We start from the raw sequence: 21,947 nt of genomic DNA, 5'->3' as shown, positions 1-21,947 counted from the left end.
AAAGCCTAGAAGGATGGAGGACCTTTAAGGAAAGCTCCTGTGGTATTTAGTCCTTATTAAGCCACATTTCTGAGGGCCAGGTAATGGGTCATGTAGGCTGTTAGTCAGACCTTTGTAGATACTGTATTAGGTCACCTGACAAATGGGTTTGTTCATAATGAAATCCCTTGTTAATGGGACTTGTGTCATTAAACCTTAAAGCCCCTAAAAACATGGCTTCAAATCTTATTTCTCTATAACATGAAATAGTAATAATAATAATTCCTTACATTTATATAGCGCTTTATCATAGACACTCAAAACACTTCGGGGGGGACTACTCTACCACCACCAATGTGTAGCACTCACTTGGGTGATGCGCGGCAGCCTAACGATCACCACACATAAGCTTGGGAGAGAGGGGAACATGTTGTTTATGGTGGTGGGACCCGGACCCTAGTCATAGTTAAAAAAGCATCTGTTATTATTTATTGAGTTTAAAACTCAAAAACTCAGTTAACATGAGGATTGTGTGGGTGTGGTTTGATCAGATTTGATTGACCGGGATCAAACCACGCCCTAACTGTCATCACATTTAGATCCAGATATTGCTCCATTGATTTCAAGTAATTTTATCATTTGCCTCTGCAGATTTTTTGGACACTTCAGCCATCGTTCTGAATGGCAGCTCATCAAGATAGACTACAAGTCCATCTTTAGCAGGAAATGCACCGATGAAGACTATGAAACCTGGCACCTGCACAACCAGGTAAGAAACGTGAAAACATCATATAAGAATTTGATCCGCTGACCACGTTAAAGTTCATGCCATAAAAAGAAATAGCAGTCACAGTAGCCGAGGTGTTTGTTGTGCCAACAGGGTGAGCCCTGCGTGATGGGACAAAAACAGATGTACAGGAAGCGCAGGCCTGGAAACTACTGCATGCTGGGAAAGGACTACTCCAGAATCCTCTCAGCTGAGTCCTGTATTTGTCGAGCTCATGACTTTGAATGGTAAGCTGATGCGTGTCTTCGTACAATAGCTCCTTTATTCGTAATCGTCGAGGGGGATTATGTTTCCCTCCATTGTCTGCAAAAGGAGAGCCTCATTAACAACAATGTTTGTTCTCCAACACTGCCGCACATGTAGAAGCACACACTCTTCATTCATCTTTGTAGGCTTTTCAAGTTGTTAAGTACTTTAATTATTTTCTATTGGGAAGCTGCCAAATGTCAGCCTGTTCTCACTCCCAACTCGTCAAATATGGCAGCTTGGTCAGTGGCCTCCTGATACTGGCACGGGCGTAAATGTCACTAACAGATGGGGGCGACAATAAACATAACATTTCTTAAGAGCAACTATTGAAGGGGACACAAATAATACAGCCAGATTTGTTGTTGTTAGAGGATATGTGTAGATGTGGAACTCCAGTAAGTAGGCTGAACTGAGCTTGAAGACGTAAATGTGACGTGAGCAACCTGTCTGAAAGTGTGAAGTCTTCTGGTAGCTGTGCCGAGAGAAATCTCAATCATTCCCAATCTTACAGAGACGGAGAGCGTAGGTATATGTAAGGAGATAACATAGGCACAGGCTAATTATTGCTAACTAAAATGCTAGTTAACATTAGTAATTAAACTTAAACAGCTTTTTCAGAACTGTTACCTCCCGAGTGTACTTTTATTAATATACCATGTATGACTGGACGTGGAGGAGGAATTGCTACAATATTAAAGAGTCGCCTACATTGTAAGCCATTGTCGATGGCTTTTACTTCATTTGAGCTAAGCTGCTTTGAACTGGGTGCGCGAAATCCTGTTTTGTGTGCGGTGATATACCGGCCGCCAAAGTATAATCATGACTTTATTAAGGATTTTTCTGATTTTATTGCTGCTATAAGGACAAATTATGATAAGATTCAAATTGTTGGTGATTTTAATGTACACGTTTGTTGCCCTTCAAAAGCTATGGCGAAAGAATTTTTAGATTTGACTGATGGTTTTAATTTAATTTAACATGTTACAGGATGCACACAAATACATGGGCATTTATTGGATCTTGTATTGTCTTATGGGCTGCCTATTGATAATGTATTAGTGTCTGGTGCTATTTTTTCGGATCATTGTCCTGTCATGTTTGATTTCGTTTTCAACGATTTAGTAAAACCACCCGCTCTCGTGCGTTACGGCCGCACTCTTAAGCCCGACACCTCCTCGTGTTTTTCTTCTTCTTTTGCTGCTCATGTGCAAGCAAACAGTAGCTCCGCTGCCTCTGATACAGAGCAATTAACAAATGTTTTTTTGTCGACCTGTTCTGAGGTTCTGGAGACTGTAGCTCCAATAAGAGCATTTCGCCCTAGATCAAAGCCTGAGCCATGGCAATGTGAAACCATGGCAATGTGAAGCCACGCGCGCAGCCAGGCGAGAGTGTAGAAGGGCAGAGCGCCGGTGGAAAAAGGATGGGCTGCAGGTGTCTTATCAGATTTTACAGGACAGCTGGAGAAACTATCAAAAAATTGTCAAGATTAAACAAATACAATATTTTTCAGAAATAGTTTCTCAAAATGTCAACAATCCACGTGTTCTTTTTAAAATCATTGGGTCTGTGTTGAACCCTCCACAATCCACTTCTATTGAATCTTCACCTGATACTTGTGAAAACCTTTTGGTCTTTTTTTAACAGTAAAGTTTCAGATATTAGAGCCAATATATTGCCCCTATCTTTGAACCTCTCTGTAAACATGCATTGTTCAGCTACTTTTTGTCAGTTTGAGCCAGTTTCAATGCTATCTCTTACAAAGATTATCAATCAAATTAAATCCTCCACATCCCCTACGGACCCTGTCCCTACACACTTTTTTAAGGATGTATGGGAAACGATTGGCTCTCATGTTGAGGAAATTACAAATCGTAGCCTATCTTCTGGAGTTGTGCCTGCATTTTGTAAAAAAGCAGTAATTGAGCCACTGATTAAGAAAGCAGGACTTGAGTCCGCAAATGTTACAAATTATTGTCTTATTTCAAAGCTTCCTTTTTTATCGAAGATTTTTGAAAAATGTGTATTTGTGCAGCTGCAGTCTTTTCTGGAGGCACATGGCATCTTAGATACTTTCCAGTCAGGTTTTAAAGTATTTCATAGCACTGAGTCGGCACTTTTAAAGATTTTTAATGACCTGGTTTTAATGACGATTCTGGTGATTCAGCCATTTTAGTGCTTTTAGACATCACTGCAGCTTTCGACACAGTTGACCACAAAATTCTTTTATCTCGTCTGGAAAACTGTGTGGGAGTCGGGGGGACTGCCCTAAAGTGGTTTCAGTCATATCTTTCAGGGAGATGCTTTTTTGTTAAAATGGGGGACTCTACTTCATCAACTGCGCCTTTGAACTGTGGGGTCCCCCAGGGATCAATTCTTGGTCCTATACTCTTTGCATTGTACCTTCTGCCACTAGGAACAGTTTTTAAAAAGCATGGCATCTCCTATCATCTTTATGCTGATGACTGTCAAATTTCAAAATTTTCAAAAATCAGAATACATGAAGGCAGCCCCCTGACACCCCTACTTGACTGTTTAAATGACGTCAAAGAGTGGTTGGCCCAAAAATGTTTTAAACTAAAACAGAGATTATGCAGTTTGGCCCCACTAATCCCATGATAGATTTGGGCCCCCTCAATAACTTTGTGCGTCCTGTGGTAACTAACCTTGGGGTAAAAATAGACAGTGATTTCAAATTTAATAAACAAATAAATGCAGTAGTGAAATCTAGTTTTTATCATCTTCGCCTTTTAGCCAAAGTTAAACCGTTTTTGTCTTTTAGCAGTTTTGAACTGCTAAAAGCTATACATGCTATACATGCTTTTATTTCTTCTCGTTTGGACTATTGTAATGCACTTTATATCGGTATAAATCAAAACGCACTCTCACGCTTACAGTTAGTCCAAAACTCTGCAGCCCGACTTTTAACAGGAACCAAAAAGCGTGCACATATAACTCCAATTCTTGCCTCATTGCATTGGCTCCCTGTTAGTTTTAGGATTGATTTCAAGATTTTATTGTTTGTTTTTAAAGCTGTGAATGGACTGGCCCCAACATATATTTCGGACCTCATCCAAATTTATACACCAGCGCGGACACTGAGGTCAGAGGGCCAGCTCCAGCTTGTGGTCCCCAAGTCAAGACTTAAGACTCGGGGGGACAGGGCCTTTTCTGTGGTTGGACCTAAACTCTCTAATGCCCTGCCTCTCCATGTCCGAACTGCCCCTACAGTTGAGTGTTTTAAGGCACGTCTAAAGACACACTTTTATTCTTTGGCTTTTAATTCTGTGTGAGTTATGTGGTCCACTGTGGTGTTTATTCTTTCTTTTATTCTTTCTATATTTTATATATTTTTAAACTTGATGTTTTTATTTTTGTTTAAATAATTTTATATTAATTGTTTGTATGTTCTGAGTCTTCTGTGCAGCACTTTGGAAACTTTGTGTTTGTAAAATGTGCTATAGAAATAAAGTGGATTGGATGTAAGTCCAAACTGCCTGCGACCTTCTCTATACGGTAATTCCTCTATTGTGTGACAGTAAGTTGCATGGTTATGACATGAGGTACAAGGTAATGGAGCCTTTCATACATTGTAGTGTTTCTTTAGAAATATACAATGGACAAATAGAGTCTTTAAACGCTTCAGATGTAAAGTTATTGGAGTCAGTCAATGGAATGCTAACAGCGGGTGATGGCTTGTTAGCCTAAGAGTCTCCCTATAGGAGGGACGCTTTCCGGATGCTCGCCTACCCCCTTGGTCCTACCGGACTTCTGTGTGTAGGTACCGTTAACATAAAGGCAGTAGACCAAACCACCGTGAGGCAAGGGAGGGAGAACTCAAAATCTTTCTAAACAGAAAACACATTTTGTTGTGCATGGCATGAAAATTTCACTTTATGAGGTTTTTTAACATTAATATGTGTTCCCCCAGCCTGCCTATGGTCCTCCAGTGGCTAGAAATGGTGATAGGTGTAAACCGAGCCCTGGGTATCCTGCTCTGCCTTTGAGAAAATGAAAGCTCAGATGGGCCGATCTGGAATCTTGGCCCACCCATGAGAGAAAGACATCAGCTTTCAAATGAGCAAAGTGGCAGTTGGTCAAGGCCACACCCCCAACCTCCACCTTGCCCCCCCTCTCTCTTCCTCAATAGCTACAGACACAGAAATGTCACATACTAAGGAAAGCTCATTGTGGGACTGGCTCTAGTGGCTGTAATTCTGCACTAAGGCTGAATTTCAGGAAAGAGACTTCAGATATAGTATTAGGGGACCACTAAGGCCTATATAAAAGAGACTTCAGATACAGTATTAGGGGACCACTAAGGTCTATATAAAAGAGACTTCAGATACAGTATTTGGGGACCACTAAGGCCTATATAAAAGAGACTTCAGATACAGTATTAGGGGACCACTAAGGTCTATATAAAAGAGACTTCAGATACAGTATTTGGGGACCACTAAGGTCTATATAAAAGAGACTTCAGATACAGTATTAGGGGACCACTAAGGCCTATATAAAAGAGACTTCAGATACAGTATTAGGGGACCACTAAGGTATATATAAAAGAGACTTCAGATACAGTATTAGGGGACCACTAAGGCCTATATAAAAACGACTTCAGATACAGTATTAGGGGACAACTAAGGTCTATATAAAAGAGACTTCAGATACAGTATTAGGGGACCACTAAGGCCTATATAAAAGAGACTTCAGATACAGTATTAGGGGACCACTAAGGCCTATATAAAAACGACTTCAGATACAGTATTAGGGGACAACTAAGGTCTATATAAAAGAGACTTCAGATACAGTATTAGGGGACCACCAAGGCCTATATAAAAGAGACTTCAGATACAGTATTAGGGGACCACTAAGGTATATATAAAAGAGACTTCAGATACAGTATTAGGGGACCACTAAGGCTTATATAAAAGAGACTTCAGATACAGTATTAGGGGACCACTAAGGTCTATATAAGAGACTTCAGATACAGTATTTGGGGACCACTAAGGTCTATATAAAACAGACTTCAGATACAGTATTAGGGGACCACTAAGGTCTATATAAAAGAGACTTCAGATACAGTATTTGGGGACCACTAAGGTCTATATAAAAGAGACTTCAGATACAGTATTAGGGGACCACTAAGGCCTATATAAAAGAGACTTCAGATACAGTATTAGGGGACCACTAAGGCCTATATAAAAGCATCCAAAGAGCACCATGTCATGGGACCTTTAAAAACAACTATGACTTTTTAAAATGACAGCTACCGTTCAGCAGCCATTTGTTATTTTCAAGTGCATCCACCCCGCTACCATTAATTACCCTCTTCCACTTCTATGCTCTCTAGGTTGATCTAACCTACATACTTCAGCTACAAACAACTCACTCACATTACTTCCACCCAGTAACTTTATAAGCTGAATTTGGTGCAAACATAATGCACAGCTTAGAGAAGACAATGATGTTATTAGCTCTACTTTCTTTTCCTAATGGTTATCTAATCACATTTGTTACTTAACCCGATGAGTGTATACAGAGCTATTTTGATGAATTGATCTGATGGATGTATGCTCTTGCAGTAATTCAGAGGTGTTTTCGTCTTCTTCTTTTCAGCAGAGCAAGGAACTCACAGCAACACAACACAAATTTACAAGTTTGAGGTCACTTTTGGTTAAAAAAAAAAAAAAACCTTTGAGGAAAAGAGAAAATATGTAAACCGTAACACTGCATCAATTGAAGCATGCAGCCCGAGGCCAATGTTGAGCCATTCAAGTGGAATCCATTGCATATGCTATTCATGTGTCTCATTAATTTACTCAATTTGTGTTTTCTAATAATTCCAAAAGTTTGGGATCGTTTTGCACAATTTGCTCATAATGTCTGTCTGTGAGCTCGCTATGCTCGTAATTCTGTTGAGATGATGTGGGTGGGTGTAAATAGTTTCGATATGTATGCAAATGCTAAACACTTGTATTTTTGTTATGTCGTCATGACAGGACACAGAAATAAAACATCAACATATAGCAGTTCGTGTTTGTAAAGTGCCAAATGCATCCCATTGAACTATACAGTATATTCTGTACTATATACAGTACATACTATAAAGTTTATTTGATTTTCTTTCTGTGACTAAGTCTGAGACTTTTGCCTGCCTAGCTGGCTCTGTCTCTCTCTGTCAGAGAATTATTTGAAGAACACCCAAATTATAAAATGAGGATTTTAAAAACCATCAGTGCAGAAAAAAGCTCTACTCCTCAGTTCCGCCAGGATTTTGCGGCCTTTTTTTGAGATTGTTGCGGCCCAAAATGCCTGATTTTTTGGGAGCTTTTGTAAAACATTGCGATAAAAGTTGCGATGTCTTTTGTAATTTTGTTGCAATGAAGTTGCGAGAGCCAGTGAAAGTTGCAAAAAAAAGTTGAGATTTTTTTTTTATAGTTCTTTAAAAAATAAAAATAAAACTTGTTTTGGGGAGAATTAAACTACTCTAGGCTGAGTTTTCCTAGTAACCATAAAGGCTCAGGATACTGCAAATGTTGGTATAATATGAAAATGGCTGGTGGATTTAAGACAAAAAATTATAATTTATTGAATGAATCAAATTTGAACATATGTGTCAGTGGCTGTCGCTGCAGAGAGCCGACAGGATTGAAACAGCAGCAGCTTTCAGCGACTTCAGAGTGAAAAAATGTTACAGCGTACATTGATGTTAAAATGTATACAGGTTGGCAGGACGGTCTGAAATGTTTTGCACGCTCTTTCGCTGTACGTTTTGTTGGTAAATGTGAGATGTTCGAGTCACACACGTCTCATCTTCATATCAGAAACAAGGAAATGAATTTGGGGACGTACGTGTGTTACGTCAACCCGTTCTCAACTCCCGCTTGGTCAGAGGCTCTCAGAGTCACATACTGACACAAAGTCTGGCACGTGGGACTGCTGGAATTGGTTGAAGTCGCGGGAAACTCCGGGTTATTGGTCAAATTTGCCTAAAAATTGCGGTGATTGGTCAAAATTGCGAGTCGCACCAAATTCACGCGATTGGTTGAATTTGCGTGAATTGTTGCGATCGGGACATCGCGAAATCCCCGGAGGAAATGACTACTCTAACATAATTTGAGGTGTGAAGAGTCTGGCTGCCACATGATCAGCCTACTTATTAGCCCTGTATGAAATAATGGTGCTATGCAAAGCTTAGTAGCTTAGCATAAAGACTGAAAATGGGGTAATAACTAGCATGGTTTTCTAAGTAAAAGAGCCAATTCAAAGAGAGATGTGATTTTTAATATTATGAAAAGATTGAACCACTATCCCAATTATGTGTGCACACTATTGTACACAATCTGTTTGTTTCATTCCAAAGTTCCCAGACTAACCTTTTACCTCGGAAGCCATACACCTGTGCAACCAATCTGCCTTGACAGCTTGTTAATGAATAGTTCACACTGTGGTAATCACAGAGTCAAAGTAGACCAGTCAGCCAATGGCTTTTTGGTTTTGTTTATTTGTTCTGGCTTGGTGATTAATTGATAAATCAATGCCATGACCATTATTAGAATGGACACTTGCTTACGTTGCTTTGTTAGATGTAAATCATGTTCTGATTGGAAACGCTAGCAGGAAAGTAAGAGTTCATTAGCCCTGTGTATGTTAACACCCCCCCCCCCCTCCACGGTGTGTTTCTATTCAGACTTCTTCACACTGCACACTTCAATATATCAATACATAATAATGTTGGTGCATCTCTGTGCCAGACAGGCCCCTGGTCACCAGTTATAACGAGATAGATAAGACGTGGCTGTGGAACACACTGGAAATGTCCCTTCTCACATGCTGATATTGATCAGGTGCCGTTTGGATGTGCTTTGTTGTCCAACAGTGATTATGGATATGAGCGGCGCGGCGACGGGAACTGTCGGCCTGCCTTCTGGTTCAACCCCTCCACTGTCTCCAGAAGCTGCAGCCAGGGTCAAAACTACCTCAACAGCACAGGGTGAGGACTGTGTGATTTATGTTTAACATACATTCATGGGAATATTTTCTTTGCATAAATGTGTCTGTTTTGGAGGCTGTCTCTTGGATGCTCAAGCAGGGCTTTAGAGCAGATACCAGATTTAATATGATTAGCAGTGCAAAACTGTATGATGTGCTGTGCTGTTTGCTTTGTGATCACTCAACTCAAGTGAACTTATTTCAATATCCAGATTTACTAGCACATCCCGAATGTTCAAATTACTACCACTGCGGTGCACCTTGAAGGTTTAGACACTTGTGATAATAAGTTCTTAATACTAAAGTATAGACTGTAAAAATAAATGGATGTTGCATCAGTGACGTCACCCATTGGTTTGTGGACTGCCATTTTGAAGCCGGGAGTTTGTCCATTGCCATCTCTGTACTTTAAAGCCCAAAGTGACCATATTTGGACAAAAGGGTGAAGGATGACAAGACCATGCCAGTGTTTCTATGGTTTCAATGGCGCTGCACTAAGATAAACGCTAAAGAGGGAAAGTCACTGATTTTCAACCCTTATGACACAAGTCATCCAGCAGAGCTTTGCCGGTGGGTAAACGCAGACCTCCAGATTCTAGTGCCATTCATCTGCATGTACATCTGTACAGAAAATCGGCAGACGTTCCCTTAAATTACCAGCTAATACTAACTAGTTAGCTAGCTTTGGTTGACAAGGTGCTATCAACCACTGAACAAGACATTTCTAGGCGACCAAAATGTTCCACTCAACTTTGATGAAGTGAAAACACAGTAAGAGTGTCAGAGTTTAAGATGAAAACATGAACAGCACTCCAAAAACAAGTTCAGCATTGCAAGGCCTCTGTCCTAATTGACAGGTCGGCGTGTAGCCACGCCCCTAAAGCATCCCCTGCTTTATCATCAATTTGAAAATAAATTGAACCATAATTTGCAAAATGAACATCATGCTGTTTTGAAGAAGACTTAAATGAGACCATTAACTAAAATTGTGTATTGAGTTAATAAATCAAGTGAGAAGTTAAGGTCTTCTTTTTTTAGCCAGTGGAGTCGCCCCCTGCTGGAAATGAGATAGAATGCAGGATTAAGGGAATTCTGCATCGCTTGACTTTTCAGGCCCTGAAGTTGCCGCTGTACTAAACACATATTTTGTGTGGTGTAAGACTTTACTTTCATTCCATTTTCTCTCTTTTGCTAGCAAGATGTGTCTCCTGTGTTAGTTTTGAGGCTCCCCAAAGGGACAGACACCTTGCAAAGCTTAATCACAGTGGGAGCGTTTTTATTCAGTAGCCCTGTGATTAAGTTTTCAAGGTGTCTCAGCCTCTGACACAGCTTGTGTTGTCAGATGTCATCTAGTTTTTTCAGTTGGAAGGCACAACAGCTGTACTGAGTTCAATAACATTGTTTCTAAACCACAAGCTCATGAAGCATCTGGGGGATTTATTTGAAAAACTTTGAAATGTGTAGACTTGAGTAGATTAAACTAGAAAATGATAAATTTGAATTAAGTTAAAGGAAGTAAATATCATTTTTTGGATCTTTCCATAGTTACCGTAAAGTGGTGTTGAACAACTGCACTAAAGGAGTTAAAGAAATGTACACGGCCAGAAAGCAGCAGTGCCCCAACAGGCCTCCTAAAGGACTCTTGCTGACAACCAAAGACGGCAAACTCACCGCCAACCTGGGCAGCAACGTCACCTTCCTGGTTCATCTAGATGAGGTGAGAACACAAGTAACATGGCTCCTTCACTAGTCTAGCTGAATACCCTTTCCATTTCCCTCAGGCAAAGATTAATTCAGTTGATTTTAACTAAAAGCTGCATTAATTGATTTTTTAAAAACAATGTTCTAAAATGTTTTTATGTTATGTCATTGAGTATCTTGTATTGTCCTGATGTGTGTTGAGGACCACAATGGAAATAAGTCTTGGACTTTGTTTTTTTATCCTCGATTGTATTTGATGTCCTTTTATCATGTGTAAGGCACTCTCTTACAATTAAATAAATCAAATCAAATAAAACATTCTACGTTTTCAACCAGCAGACAAAGTACATTGGAATTGATTAATATGACTAATAAATTAATTAGCCTAATCAATATAAATTACAATATTCACTCTATTTTTAGCTCTGTTTTGGTCTCCACCATCACCAACAACACTTTGAATTGCCTTGTTGTTGAAAAGTGCCATAGAAATAAACTTGTCTTGCCTCTGTATGCTCACCAGCTTGTTGCTAACTTTGTCTGTCTGCTGTTTGGTGCTACGCAGGCAGTGTACAGTTGATTTTACAATGCTTTCTGCTGAAAACAGATGCCATCCCTCTCTGCTAAAAACAGCTGCCACGTCTGGATATAAGGTTGATGAGAGCTATGAGACTGAACCAAACAGTAGTACAAGCACAAGTTGCGGATTGTATAACTTAAAACAATGATCTGAAGGAAGCTAAAATGCTCCGTAGAGTTGAGGGGATCTGCAGAGTCAGGTAATGATTCTCTGAGGGTTCATCACAATAATTGATCAATTCACATGACAGTACAGATAGTGTTTTTAGCAGTAGTCTTTAAACCTTATTTTTTTAAATGTATGTATTCCTTCATAAGGGGAAAGGCTCAAATATTCATATTCTTTTAAACAGAACTCAACCAGTCAGACATCAGTATTTGCTGTGTTCACATCTGATCTAGAGAGACACCATTTCTGTCTCTTTGGAATATTTCTGTCAGGGAAAGTCAACATCATTTGTGGCATCTCTCTTGGCTCAATTCTGGATCCACTGTTGTTCAGTTTGTACTTGTTCCCAGTGTCTAGAAACACTGCATATGTTATCGTAATTACGCTTGTGACACACAGTTGTACCTATCCTTGTCCCCTCGATTCATAAACCCTGTTAAATCACTGGTTGAATGTATAGATATAGATATATACAATTGTATGTCCTAAAAGTTATTGCTGCTCAACAACATCAGAATTGTTACCAATTATTTAAACACATTGCTAAATGTGTGTGTCTTTTCATTCAGTGTTTACATCAAAAATACATATATGTTTAAAAGGCACATAAAATAAAAGTGTTTGTTACTGCAAAGCAAGAAATGAGACAAAAGGTGCTGCATGGAAGTGAGTTTAAAGGTGTATTACTTTGTCTATTAAACATTGAGGAAATAGTTTACAGAACCATGAAGCATGATTTCTAGGAAAGTAACCTCTTTCTAAACACTCTAAAGTTTAATAGAGTCAAATGCCTTCAAATCACCCATGCAGTGCAAGAGTTCTGAGCCAGAGGCAGAAGTAAAAGACCTCACCTGAGAGTTAGTACGTTAAGAGGCACTTTGTTCAGAGGTAGGCCTGCCAGGCTTCCTGGTCACTAGGAAACTGCCTCACGTTTTTCCGAAAAAAATATGGTCCATTGATATTAACTGCAGGCTTTGAAGCATTAGCAACAGAAGTGTTTTTCTGTCACTGCAACAGCTCAAGGTAAGTGCATGTCCCTCAGGGTCTTGTTCAGGCCCAGTTGTCGTATTACTGTATGATGAGTTGATGAATCAAGGCCTGTTTTTTTTTAATTAAGAGGGGGGATTGTCTGAAAGGGAAGGGGGGTGATGGAGGATGTTGGGTAGCAGAACGATGTGACAAAAGAGAAGGGTGGGGTAAAGAATCATTGTGGCATCAACGCTGTTTGAGAAATTCTGAAGATTAATTCAAAGTTTAATTTATATTCATGAAGCCTCCAATGGCTGTATTTCTTGGGGAGAGCAAATGCCCTTTAATATTTAATGCGCAGAAGACTCTGTGATGCACATCCACATTTAAAAAAAAAAAGGAAGAAAAAAATGGCCACGTTTTGGGATATGATAAGATCAAGATTTCCTGCTTAGAACTGGATTTGTATTGGTTGAGAAACCGGTTATGCAACACAATAATTACAGCTACAGATGGCCTTTGTAAAAGCCACTGACTTTTCACTAAAAGTCAGTTGCAGAGAAATGATTGGCTTGTGCCTAAATGACATCAACCAAATCTCAAACAATTCATGAAGAATTTAACTGCCGTTCCATATTTGGCATCAAAGAACACAGGGGATTTGAGACACTTGCATATTCACTATACAGTATTTTCTCTCTGCCAGTTAAAATGGTTTGTTGTTTACAGTGTGCAGTGTTATATGAGTGTGTTGATAGAAAGATAATTTATATAGGAATATAGCAATATTTGAATGGCATGTCTGAAATGCATGAGCTCGTGTTCTTTTTAAAATTCACATAACTGCACGATGACATTATACAAATAACTGCATGTCAACAAACTGACTGAAAGGAACCGTGCACCTGTGGCTCATGGAAAATGCCCAGAAACTCTTCTCTCTTAGGAGGCTTGCAAAATCAGACAAAAACAGTCTGGTTTCTCTGACTGGTTCATTTATAAATCAAGAAATACAACAGTTCAGATCAGATGGTGACACAGACTGAGCACTGACTTCCCTCTTGGTTCAGTGTTGTCATGAATCAGATTTGGCTTCACTTTTGCTGGCACTGCTTAACTAATTAAAGCTTTGCCAGCTCAGTGCTTTAGTTGGAGAGTGGACACTAGTGAGAGCACACTTCATTTTTTTTGTACTGTCATAAAAAGAGACATTATTTTGAATTCCACAGAACAATTCAGGAGGCTTTTCTTCTGCAGTTATTTTAGGTTTTATAACAGATTTTTAATTGTCCCCATAAGGTATGAAAACTTCAAAGAATGTATTTCTAACTATTGAATTGAATTTTCTGAACCCCAAATTGCTCCGGATGGCTGTGCCATCGGCATGTGAGCGTAGGGCTAACCCTTCCTGATGAGCAGGGGACACCTGCCGTCAGCGTATGAATGAATGTGTGAATGGGTGAATGCTGGCTTGTATTGTAAAGCGCTTTGAGTGGTCACTAAGGCTAGTAAAGCGCTGCAATGCAGTCCATTGTTATTTTGGTCACAGTGTTCAGCTTAATAAAGTTTTGAGTTCCCGTCCCCTCTTCCCATTTGTGTTCCCCCAGTTCAAGAATCACCAAATGGGGTAGAAGTTCAGAAGACACACACATAATATAATCTCCCTGTGAGCTGCCTAACAATAGTTTTGTCAGTTTGAATTTTTACCAGCCACATCTCTGTTTAACACTCTAGTCACATTTGGGAGAAAATGTTCTACAGTTGTTCTTGCCCATGTTCATCTTTTTGTGAAACTTATTTCTGCCCCAGTGGAGAAGCTAGATGAAATCTTCTGCAAACGAACATTGTGATCGAACATGACAGGCACAACCACTGAGGATTCCAACCTAAAATATTAACCGCAGAGCTCATTTTCAAACTCTGTGTTGCCATAATATTAGAGAGACTTGCCATGACTTGTTCCCAAGAGTTAGTTAATAAGAGAAACATGGAGGTAAAGGCACAAACAGTGAATATCTTTTTTTTTTTGTAAGCATTCCAATTAAAAAATCCAGGTAAAAAAAAACAAAGATAGTCCAGTTAATCTTTGATTAGTCTCGCTTTGCCAGACCATCCACACGCTGCGGACCGGAGGTAGGTCTGGTTAGTCCACACAGCATTACAGGATGGGAGGAAAAACATGCTCTGGTTTATTGGCATTTCTTTAAACCAATCACAATCATCTAGGGCGGCGCTAAGCTCCGCACAGAGCCGCTGTAAAATAGTCGTGCAAGAGAAAACTCAGATTAGACAGATAGTCTAGCTAGCTGTCTGGATTTACATTTACATTTAGCAATCCCGGAAGTGGAACGTCAAGGATATATACTAATCTTTGATGGAAATCAAGAATGTGTCAAAATGTTATATTAAAGCTACATTAGTTGTCCAGGACTCAAGTCCTCCATCACTGTACACTATGTATTTACTTGAATTAGTTTGATATTTATATTTTAATTAGTTTGATATTTATATACAATTTTCAGTTCTTAGACAAAACGAAAAATTGAGCCCTGCACCTGTAGTATAACAAACATTTCTTCCCAGAAAGATTTGAATTCATAAAAAAATATTGTAATTTATTGTTTGAGTTTTAAATAAAAGGAAGTTTTTTTCTAACAGCCATTTCCCAACTCACACATGTATGACAGTTTAGTTTAGTTAGTAACACATTATACCTTAAATTCTGAACAAAATGTGCAAACTCAATTTGAATATTAAAATTGAACAGTATACTCCAAAACACTGACCTAAAGAGGCTAAAAGGCTCCTTAGGGCTGAGGGGCTGGTTACACATTTCACATTATACAATGTAATTTTAATCTTTGTAAAAAAAAAATATATATATATATATATATATATATATATATATATATATATATATATATATATATATATATATATATATATTTAAAAAGATATGAATTAGTGCAGCTTTAAATAAATGCATTTCATTCAAAGCATTTTTATTCTTGTTCATAAATATTGTTAGTTTTTTTTGTTTGCCCATGGAACATGTCATGAAAAGCTCTTGATAGAAAGAATAGATTATTTCTAATCTTGCAGTTAGCTAAATGCTACAGTGCATACATTAACCTTCAGTGCAGGGAAACAACCCAAACTCATGCTTTGTCTAAATAACCCAAATTACTTTGCAGACCTATTCACAGCTGCCGTGTCTTTTGTTACCCATCACATATGATATTGTGATTTCAGGTTCGACACGCACCTGAACAAATGCTGGCCTTGTGTGTACCCAACCCTTTACGGCCCTTACAACAGTGCTTTCATTGCGAACCAACACCGATGTCCCAGCCCCAAGGCTCCAGCCATGTTGCTTTTGGATCTGCTCAGCCCTGGGAGATATGCGCACACAAAGAGTGACATTTAGAGAGACTGGTCAGCATCAGTCTCATGCAGATAAGTGAATCCCATTGTGGCTGATTTAGAGAGCAAACGTGAACACAGAATGGACAGCAGACACGGAGAAGAGCTGAGTGACACTGGCGCCACCAAGACGGAGTCTTGTTTGCATGCCAGCTCATTACAGCTCTGAACAATGGCTGCAGTGTCAGGCCCTGTTCTTAGCTGTTCTCTATTCTCACCAGACACTTATCAAAGCTATCATTTTCCAGGCAGAGTGACATGAAATATCCCCAAAAGTGTCAACCAACCCCCCCCCACCCCCCCCTGTTACTGCACACTTGGAAGCACACAAAGAAAGGAACTCAGGTAGTGAGGGATGGAAGGAGCAAAAGAGCAGGAGAGAGAAAATGAACAATAGGTGTATTTGTTTTGGTTTTATTGTGCGTTTTGGCGAAGCCCGCATGCAAATGCGGTGTTACAAATGAAGATCCCAATAGCACTGCGCTACAATGTGCCAAGGGGAGGCTGGGAATTTGCCTTCACAGGCCTGGGGGGGATGAGCGCAGATTTGGTCGCTGTAGCAGCTGGGCTACCAACACTGATGTGTGTGCTGATCCTCAGATAGTGCCAGATGTGATTCCCAGAGGAACCGGTGCAGCCAGCTGAAGACCCACACACCATGCAAAGTCAAACATGGAGGGGTGGGCTGCCTAAACACAGATGCACACTCTTACTGACACACTTTCAAAATTCTCTCTCTACCTCTTTCTGACACAGAAACCATAAACTTGTTTAGGTTTTGAACACTTAGGGTTAGGGTTTAAACATGCCATCAACGTTGTATGTTTAGGCACAAAAACTACTTAGTTAAAGGTCCCATGGCATGAAGATTTCACTTTATGAGTTTTTTTTTTTACATTAATATGCATTCCCCCAGCCTGCCTATGGTCCCCCAGTGGCTAGAAATGGTGATAGGTGTAAACCCTGGGTATCCTGCTCTGCCTTTGAGAAAATGAAAGCTCAGATGGGCCGATCAGGAATCTTGGCCCACCCATGAGAGAGAGACATCATGGCTTTCAAACGAGCAAAGTGGCAGTTGGTCAAGGCCACACCCCCACTCTCCACCTTGCCCCCCCTTTCTCCTCCTCAATAGCTACAGACACAGAAATGGCACATCCTAAGGAAAGCTCATTGTGGGACTGGCTCTAGTGGCTGGAATTCTGCACCATGGCTGAATTATGGGAAAGAGACTTCAGATACAGTATTAGGGGACCACTAAGGTCTATATAAAAGAGACTTCAGATACAGTATTAGGGGACCACTAAGGTCTATATAAAAGAGACTTCAGATACAGTATTAGGGGACCACTAAGGTCTATATAAAAGAGACTTCAGATACAGTATTAGGGGACCACTAAGGTCTATATAAAAGAGACTTCAGATACAGTATTAGGGGACCACTAAGGCCTATATAAAAGAGACTTCAGATACAGTATTAGGGGACCACTAAGGCCTATATAAAAGAGACTTCAGATACAGTATTAGGGTACCACTAAGGTCTATATAAAAGAGACTTCAGATACAGTATTAGGGGACCACTAAGGCGATGTATAAAAGAGACTTCAGATACAGTATTAGGGTACCACTAAGGTCTATATAAAAGAGACTTCAGATACAGTATTAGGGGACCACTAAGGTCTATATAAAAGAGACTTCAGATACAGTATTAGGGTACCACTAAGGTCTATATAAAAGAGACTTCAGATACAGTATTAGGGGACCACTAAGGTCTATATAAAAGAGACTTCAGATACAGTATTAGGGGACCACTAAGGTCTATATAAAAGAGACTTCAGATACAGTATTAGGGGACCACTAAGGTCTATATAAAAGAGACTTCAGATACAGTATTAGGGGACCACTAAGGTAAAGTATCCAAAGAGCACCATGTCATGGGACCTTTAAGTTAAGAAAAAGACAGTGGTTTGGGTTAAAATCAGATGTTACTTCACTTCTGGTTACAAACGTGATGCTGAACATGACGTTCATAAAGTAAAAAAAATTTGAAGTTCACTTTTATTTTCAAATGGTACCCGAACCCCGGTCTCCTGGGTGTTTGACCCATCCACCACCCTGACCTGCCTCCTTATGAGGAACCTGTTTTTATACTTATTTTGTACTTTTCGCTTTGCCTCCATCATAACTACTACGGCCACTAGAGGGCACCGCCACTAGAAACGTAAATATGAGTAATTTCTTTAAAAAATTGTTTGGGCTATTATTGCCTTTATTTATATGACTATTTATATGACAGATTAGAGCAGGAAAGTGGGAGAGAGTGGGAGGATGACATGCAGCAAAGGGCCGTGCGTCGCAACAGAACCCACGGCCGCTGTGACAAGGACTGAGCCTCTGTACATGGGGCGCACGCTCTACCAGGTGAGCGCCCCCCAGGCGCCACACGTGTCGTATTTTCTTCTTCTGCTTGAAAAAACGACGTATGGGAGCGTTTTTCGTGGGACACAGTCTCTAATCTTAACATGAATAAAGTAATAGAAAACATTTCCAGACACAGCAAACTGACTGACAAGCAGCCAGATCATTATAAATCAAAGCTGACTGTAATACTTATTTTACTCATGGATTTACTTCTAAACACAACAGCTGTCTACAAGGACTCCTCCTACAAAGTTGCAGGATTTTGCCCAATTTTATTTATAAATGTTTACTAAACTGCTTGTTTTGCAAATCAGTATTTGCTTAATTTCTGCTAAACAAAGAGCATCAACGCCTGTTTTATGAAACAAATTGTTTCCTGCATAAGACATAAGTACTTTCAGTCTGAATAAGGAATAATTAAAATAATTTTGATTACCTAACTATGTTATATCTAAGGACTATAATTATATAGAAATGAAAATGAACACATATTTGCAAAGAGTGCCAGCGTGTCCTTTAAATACAGAATCATACTGATTGACTAGAAAACTACATTTATTCACTTCTCACATGTGTTAAACATGTGAATGTTGTGTGTGTGTGCATAGATGTGCTGGACTATATGCATGGCATGGCTTTCATTTATATTTTTTCAACTTTGGAATTATAGTCAAAACTGAGTGATCCATCGCCGCCAGTTCAGTCTTATTGGCAAATCTCTCACCTGACTGTCCGTTGTGTTACATTCTTCTGTTGGAGTCTCCACCTGAAAGGGATTGGTTTAAATTACAGTGTTCTACTACATCTATTTTATTAACTGTATAACTGTAAAATTAGCTGCTCAACAACAGTAATATACCCAACCTTTGTTTGAAATGCAATGAGGCTAAAGGAACATGTATGCACTGTGTCTATGAGTGTGACAAAGTTAAAACATTCTGGAGGGGGGTATCAATAAAACCATTTTCATCTTATCTGTGAACATTCCACTTGACCTTAAAGCCAAGTTCAGATGTTTATCTGTGTTTTTTGCCCCCAACGGTGCCTTCCAGGCAGCGCTGCCTAAGGTTAAGGTTAGGGTTAGGTGCCTTGAAGGCAGCTGTCGTAGCACTGCCTGGAAGGAGCAGTTGGGAGCAAAAAACACCATCGAGCTGTTCAGACCAAAGATTCGCAACGAGACAAAACCGTAGAACGTCGCAGGGAACAGTTTCAGCGGTCTGAACCGGCCCATTTCAGCTCGACTCAAACCAGCTGATGGTTTAGCTGCGACTCAGCTTTTCAAGTCGCAGAGGCTGGTTTTAGAACGTAAGAGACGTCTCCTGTTTCAACAGCCAATAGAGAAGTCAGCTGGTAAAGTCAGCTATAAACTATAGAAATAAAATTATCCATAATACATTTTGTTTTTATGTTACAAACAGCTGGTCAAAATGAGTTTTAGACAAAGCCTCAACGAACGCCCAAAAGCACGGTAACGTTTTATGGTCAAGCGAGCTAGAGAGAGACTGAAGAAAGAGAGCGCCCAGCGGCGTTAGAACAAGAAATGCAACTGTAGCATGCATCTCAATATCACTAATGTTATCCACATTCATATTTAGACGAAACAAATAATATATCCAGCTACACAAAAGCCTAAAAGTTGGAAGTTAGAATGGAAGTACAAAGAGTCGTTGCTATGGAGATGATACACCGTCTCGTCTCATTGGTGTGAACTGGAAGGTTTCAGAACGCTGCAGACAAGCTTGTTGCAAGAAGTTGCACGTTTCAACTCATCTCGTAGTGAATCTTTGGTCTGAACTGGGCTGAAGATGATTTTTCTACACCTGTGTCAGACAAATCTGAATCTGAAACCCCAAGAATATAAAGGTATTGATTTGGCTATACTACAGGCAAAAAGGACTATAGCTCTCATCGGGAAGAAAATCGAGGCACTTGGTGCACAAATTGGCAGTGTATGAGAAACTCTGGAAGCCATTTGACCAGTTTATTTCTAAAAAAAAGACTTAGGGGAGCTTCTACAGAGGGGAGAGAATTAAACATTTTAAATTTAACAATTTAAAATGTTAAATTATATAATGTAAAATTCAATAAGTGGTGAACCCCAGAATGGGAAAGGACTGAGACAGCAGAGGTGCAATTCTTGTTTGTCTATGTATTTGTGCGTATCATGGCGTTTCGTTTTTTAGCTGTTACGTAGGAAAGCTTTTTTGCACACCTCTTTTGTCAGGCAGGTGCGTAGGATATGATCAAAAGTAGATTAGTAGTACATTTTTTTAGAGAAAATCCCGCACACTGCCAATTACGCAAGCAATAATTTATTAAGAAAAATACAACATTTTGGTCTCAGACCTTCGCTGTTAAAGTACAACAGAGGTTAAGAGAGAAAATTGTTAAAAGTTGTAATTGCAATGAAAAATCAATAAAAACTTTGTTAAAAAAAAAATTAAAATCAGCTGCTCACCCTTTATGACTTTAACCAAGAGCTTCATGAATTTTGCTCTGATGATAATCTATATCCACCACGTTCCACTTCCGGGATTGCTCCGGTGCTGCCGGAAATTCCGCCGGATGTGCGTCCCCTTCCTCTGTCTCTGTGTCGGCGTTCTAACCTCCGGTGGATTTGTGAGGACTATGGTTAACTGCTCCTCAGATCTCTGCAGGGTAAATCCAGACAGCTAGCTAGACTATCTGTCCAATCGGAGTTTTCTGTTGCACGACTAAAACTTGAACGTCCACATGTTCCACCAAAACAAGTTCCTTCCTGAGACTATTTTGCAGAGGCACCGTGGCTCCGTCCGGCGCTTAGCACCACCCATGACGATTGTGATTGGTTTAAAGAAATGGCAATAAACCAGAGCACAAGCCAAAAATGACTTCATCGTGTATTTTGGGTAAAACGTGAAGCCTCTGCAAGGTCTCAGTCCTGGCCAGCTGGTATTGTAAGTTTTTTTGCAACGATTTTTAAAATTAATTCTTTTCCCTAGAATCAATATTTTTGGTACGGTGCTGACGGCGACTACATCATATTTGTTTCCAGCAAAACAGAGTGAAAGCAGAATATCCATGTTATGTTCTTCTTTACAAATGTAATAAATGTCAGACTGACGTTTTTAGAACTGTCTTATCATATATTGTCTCTAGAAGTGGGTTATTCAACTTTTGTTTTGTTAAAGAAGGAAAAGAAAATCACAATAATCAATACTATCGAATCGCAATAAATGAAAATCGCAATACAGATCAAATCAGCACCCATGAAAGAATCAAATCTGGACAAAAGCATATCATAGTGTTTATCTGCATCTGAATTTGGCCCTGCTGTGCTGTGTTTCAGGGTGACTCTATGCGCACCAACATCCAGCTGGATTTCGGCGATGGCACAGCCGTGTCCTACTCCAACCTGAGCTGGACCGAGGAGGGGATCAAACACGTGTACAAGTCTGCCGGAATATTCCGTGTCACAGCGTTGGCGGACAACACGCTGGGTTCTGACACCACAACTCTCTTCCTGCATGTCACATGTAAGTGCTGCTGTTTCAGGTTCAAATCTTGTTGGTTTTCATGTTTTTATTTTTATTTTATTGAAACATTAGCCTCTGTCGCCTCACTTTTATTGTTTCGGCATTGGCCGGATGAGTGAAGAGCTGATAAAATCTGTCTGAGTCGCTTTCAGTGAATACCTGAGCTT

The 21,947-nt window shown here is 39.8% G+C and overlaps 1 protein-coding gene across 1 annotated transcript in view; it reads left to right on the top strand.

Moving 5' to 3' along the window:
- Positions 1-21,947, top strand: part of sorcs3 (sortilin related VPS10 domain containing receptor 3) — a 376,202-nt gene that overhangs the window by 312,224 nt on the left and 42,031 nt on the right. The window contains exons 15-19 of the mRNA XM_039826137.1: positions 631-748; positions 860-993; positions 8,895-9,008; positions 10,553-10,724; positions 21,594-21,780. Coding sequence (XP_039682071.1) covers positions 631-748; positions 860-993; positions 8,895-9,008; positions 10,553-10,724; positions 21,594-21,780 — 725 coding nt within the window. The remainder of the gene's footprint in view (positions 1-630; positions 749-859; positions 994-8,894; positions 9,009-10,552; positions 10,725-21,593; positions 21,781-21,947) is intronic.

This window comes from Perca fluviatilis, chromosome 1 (assembly GCF_010015445.1).
Source record: "Perca fluviatilis chromosome 1, GENO_Pfluv_1.0, whole genome shotgun sequence".
Taxonomy (NCBI): Eukaryota; Metazoa; Chordata; class Actinopteri; order Perciformes; family Percidae; genus Perca; species Perca fluviatilis.
This window is presented reverse-complemented; position numbering and strand designations above follow the sequence as displayed.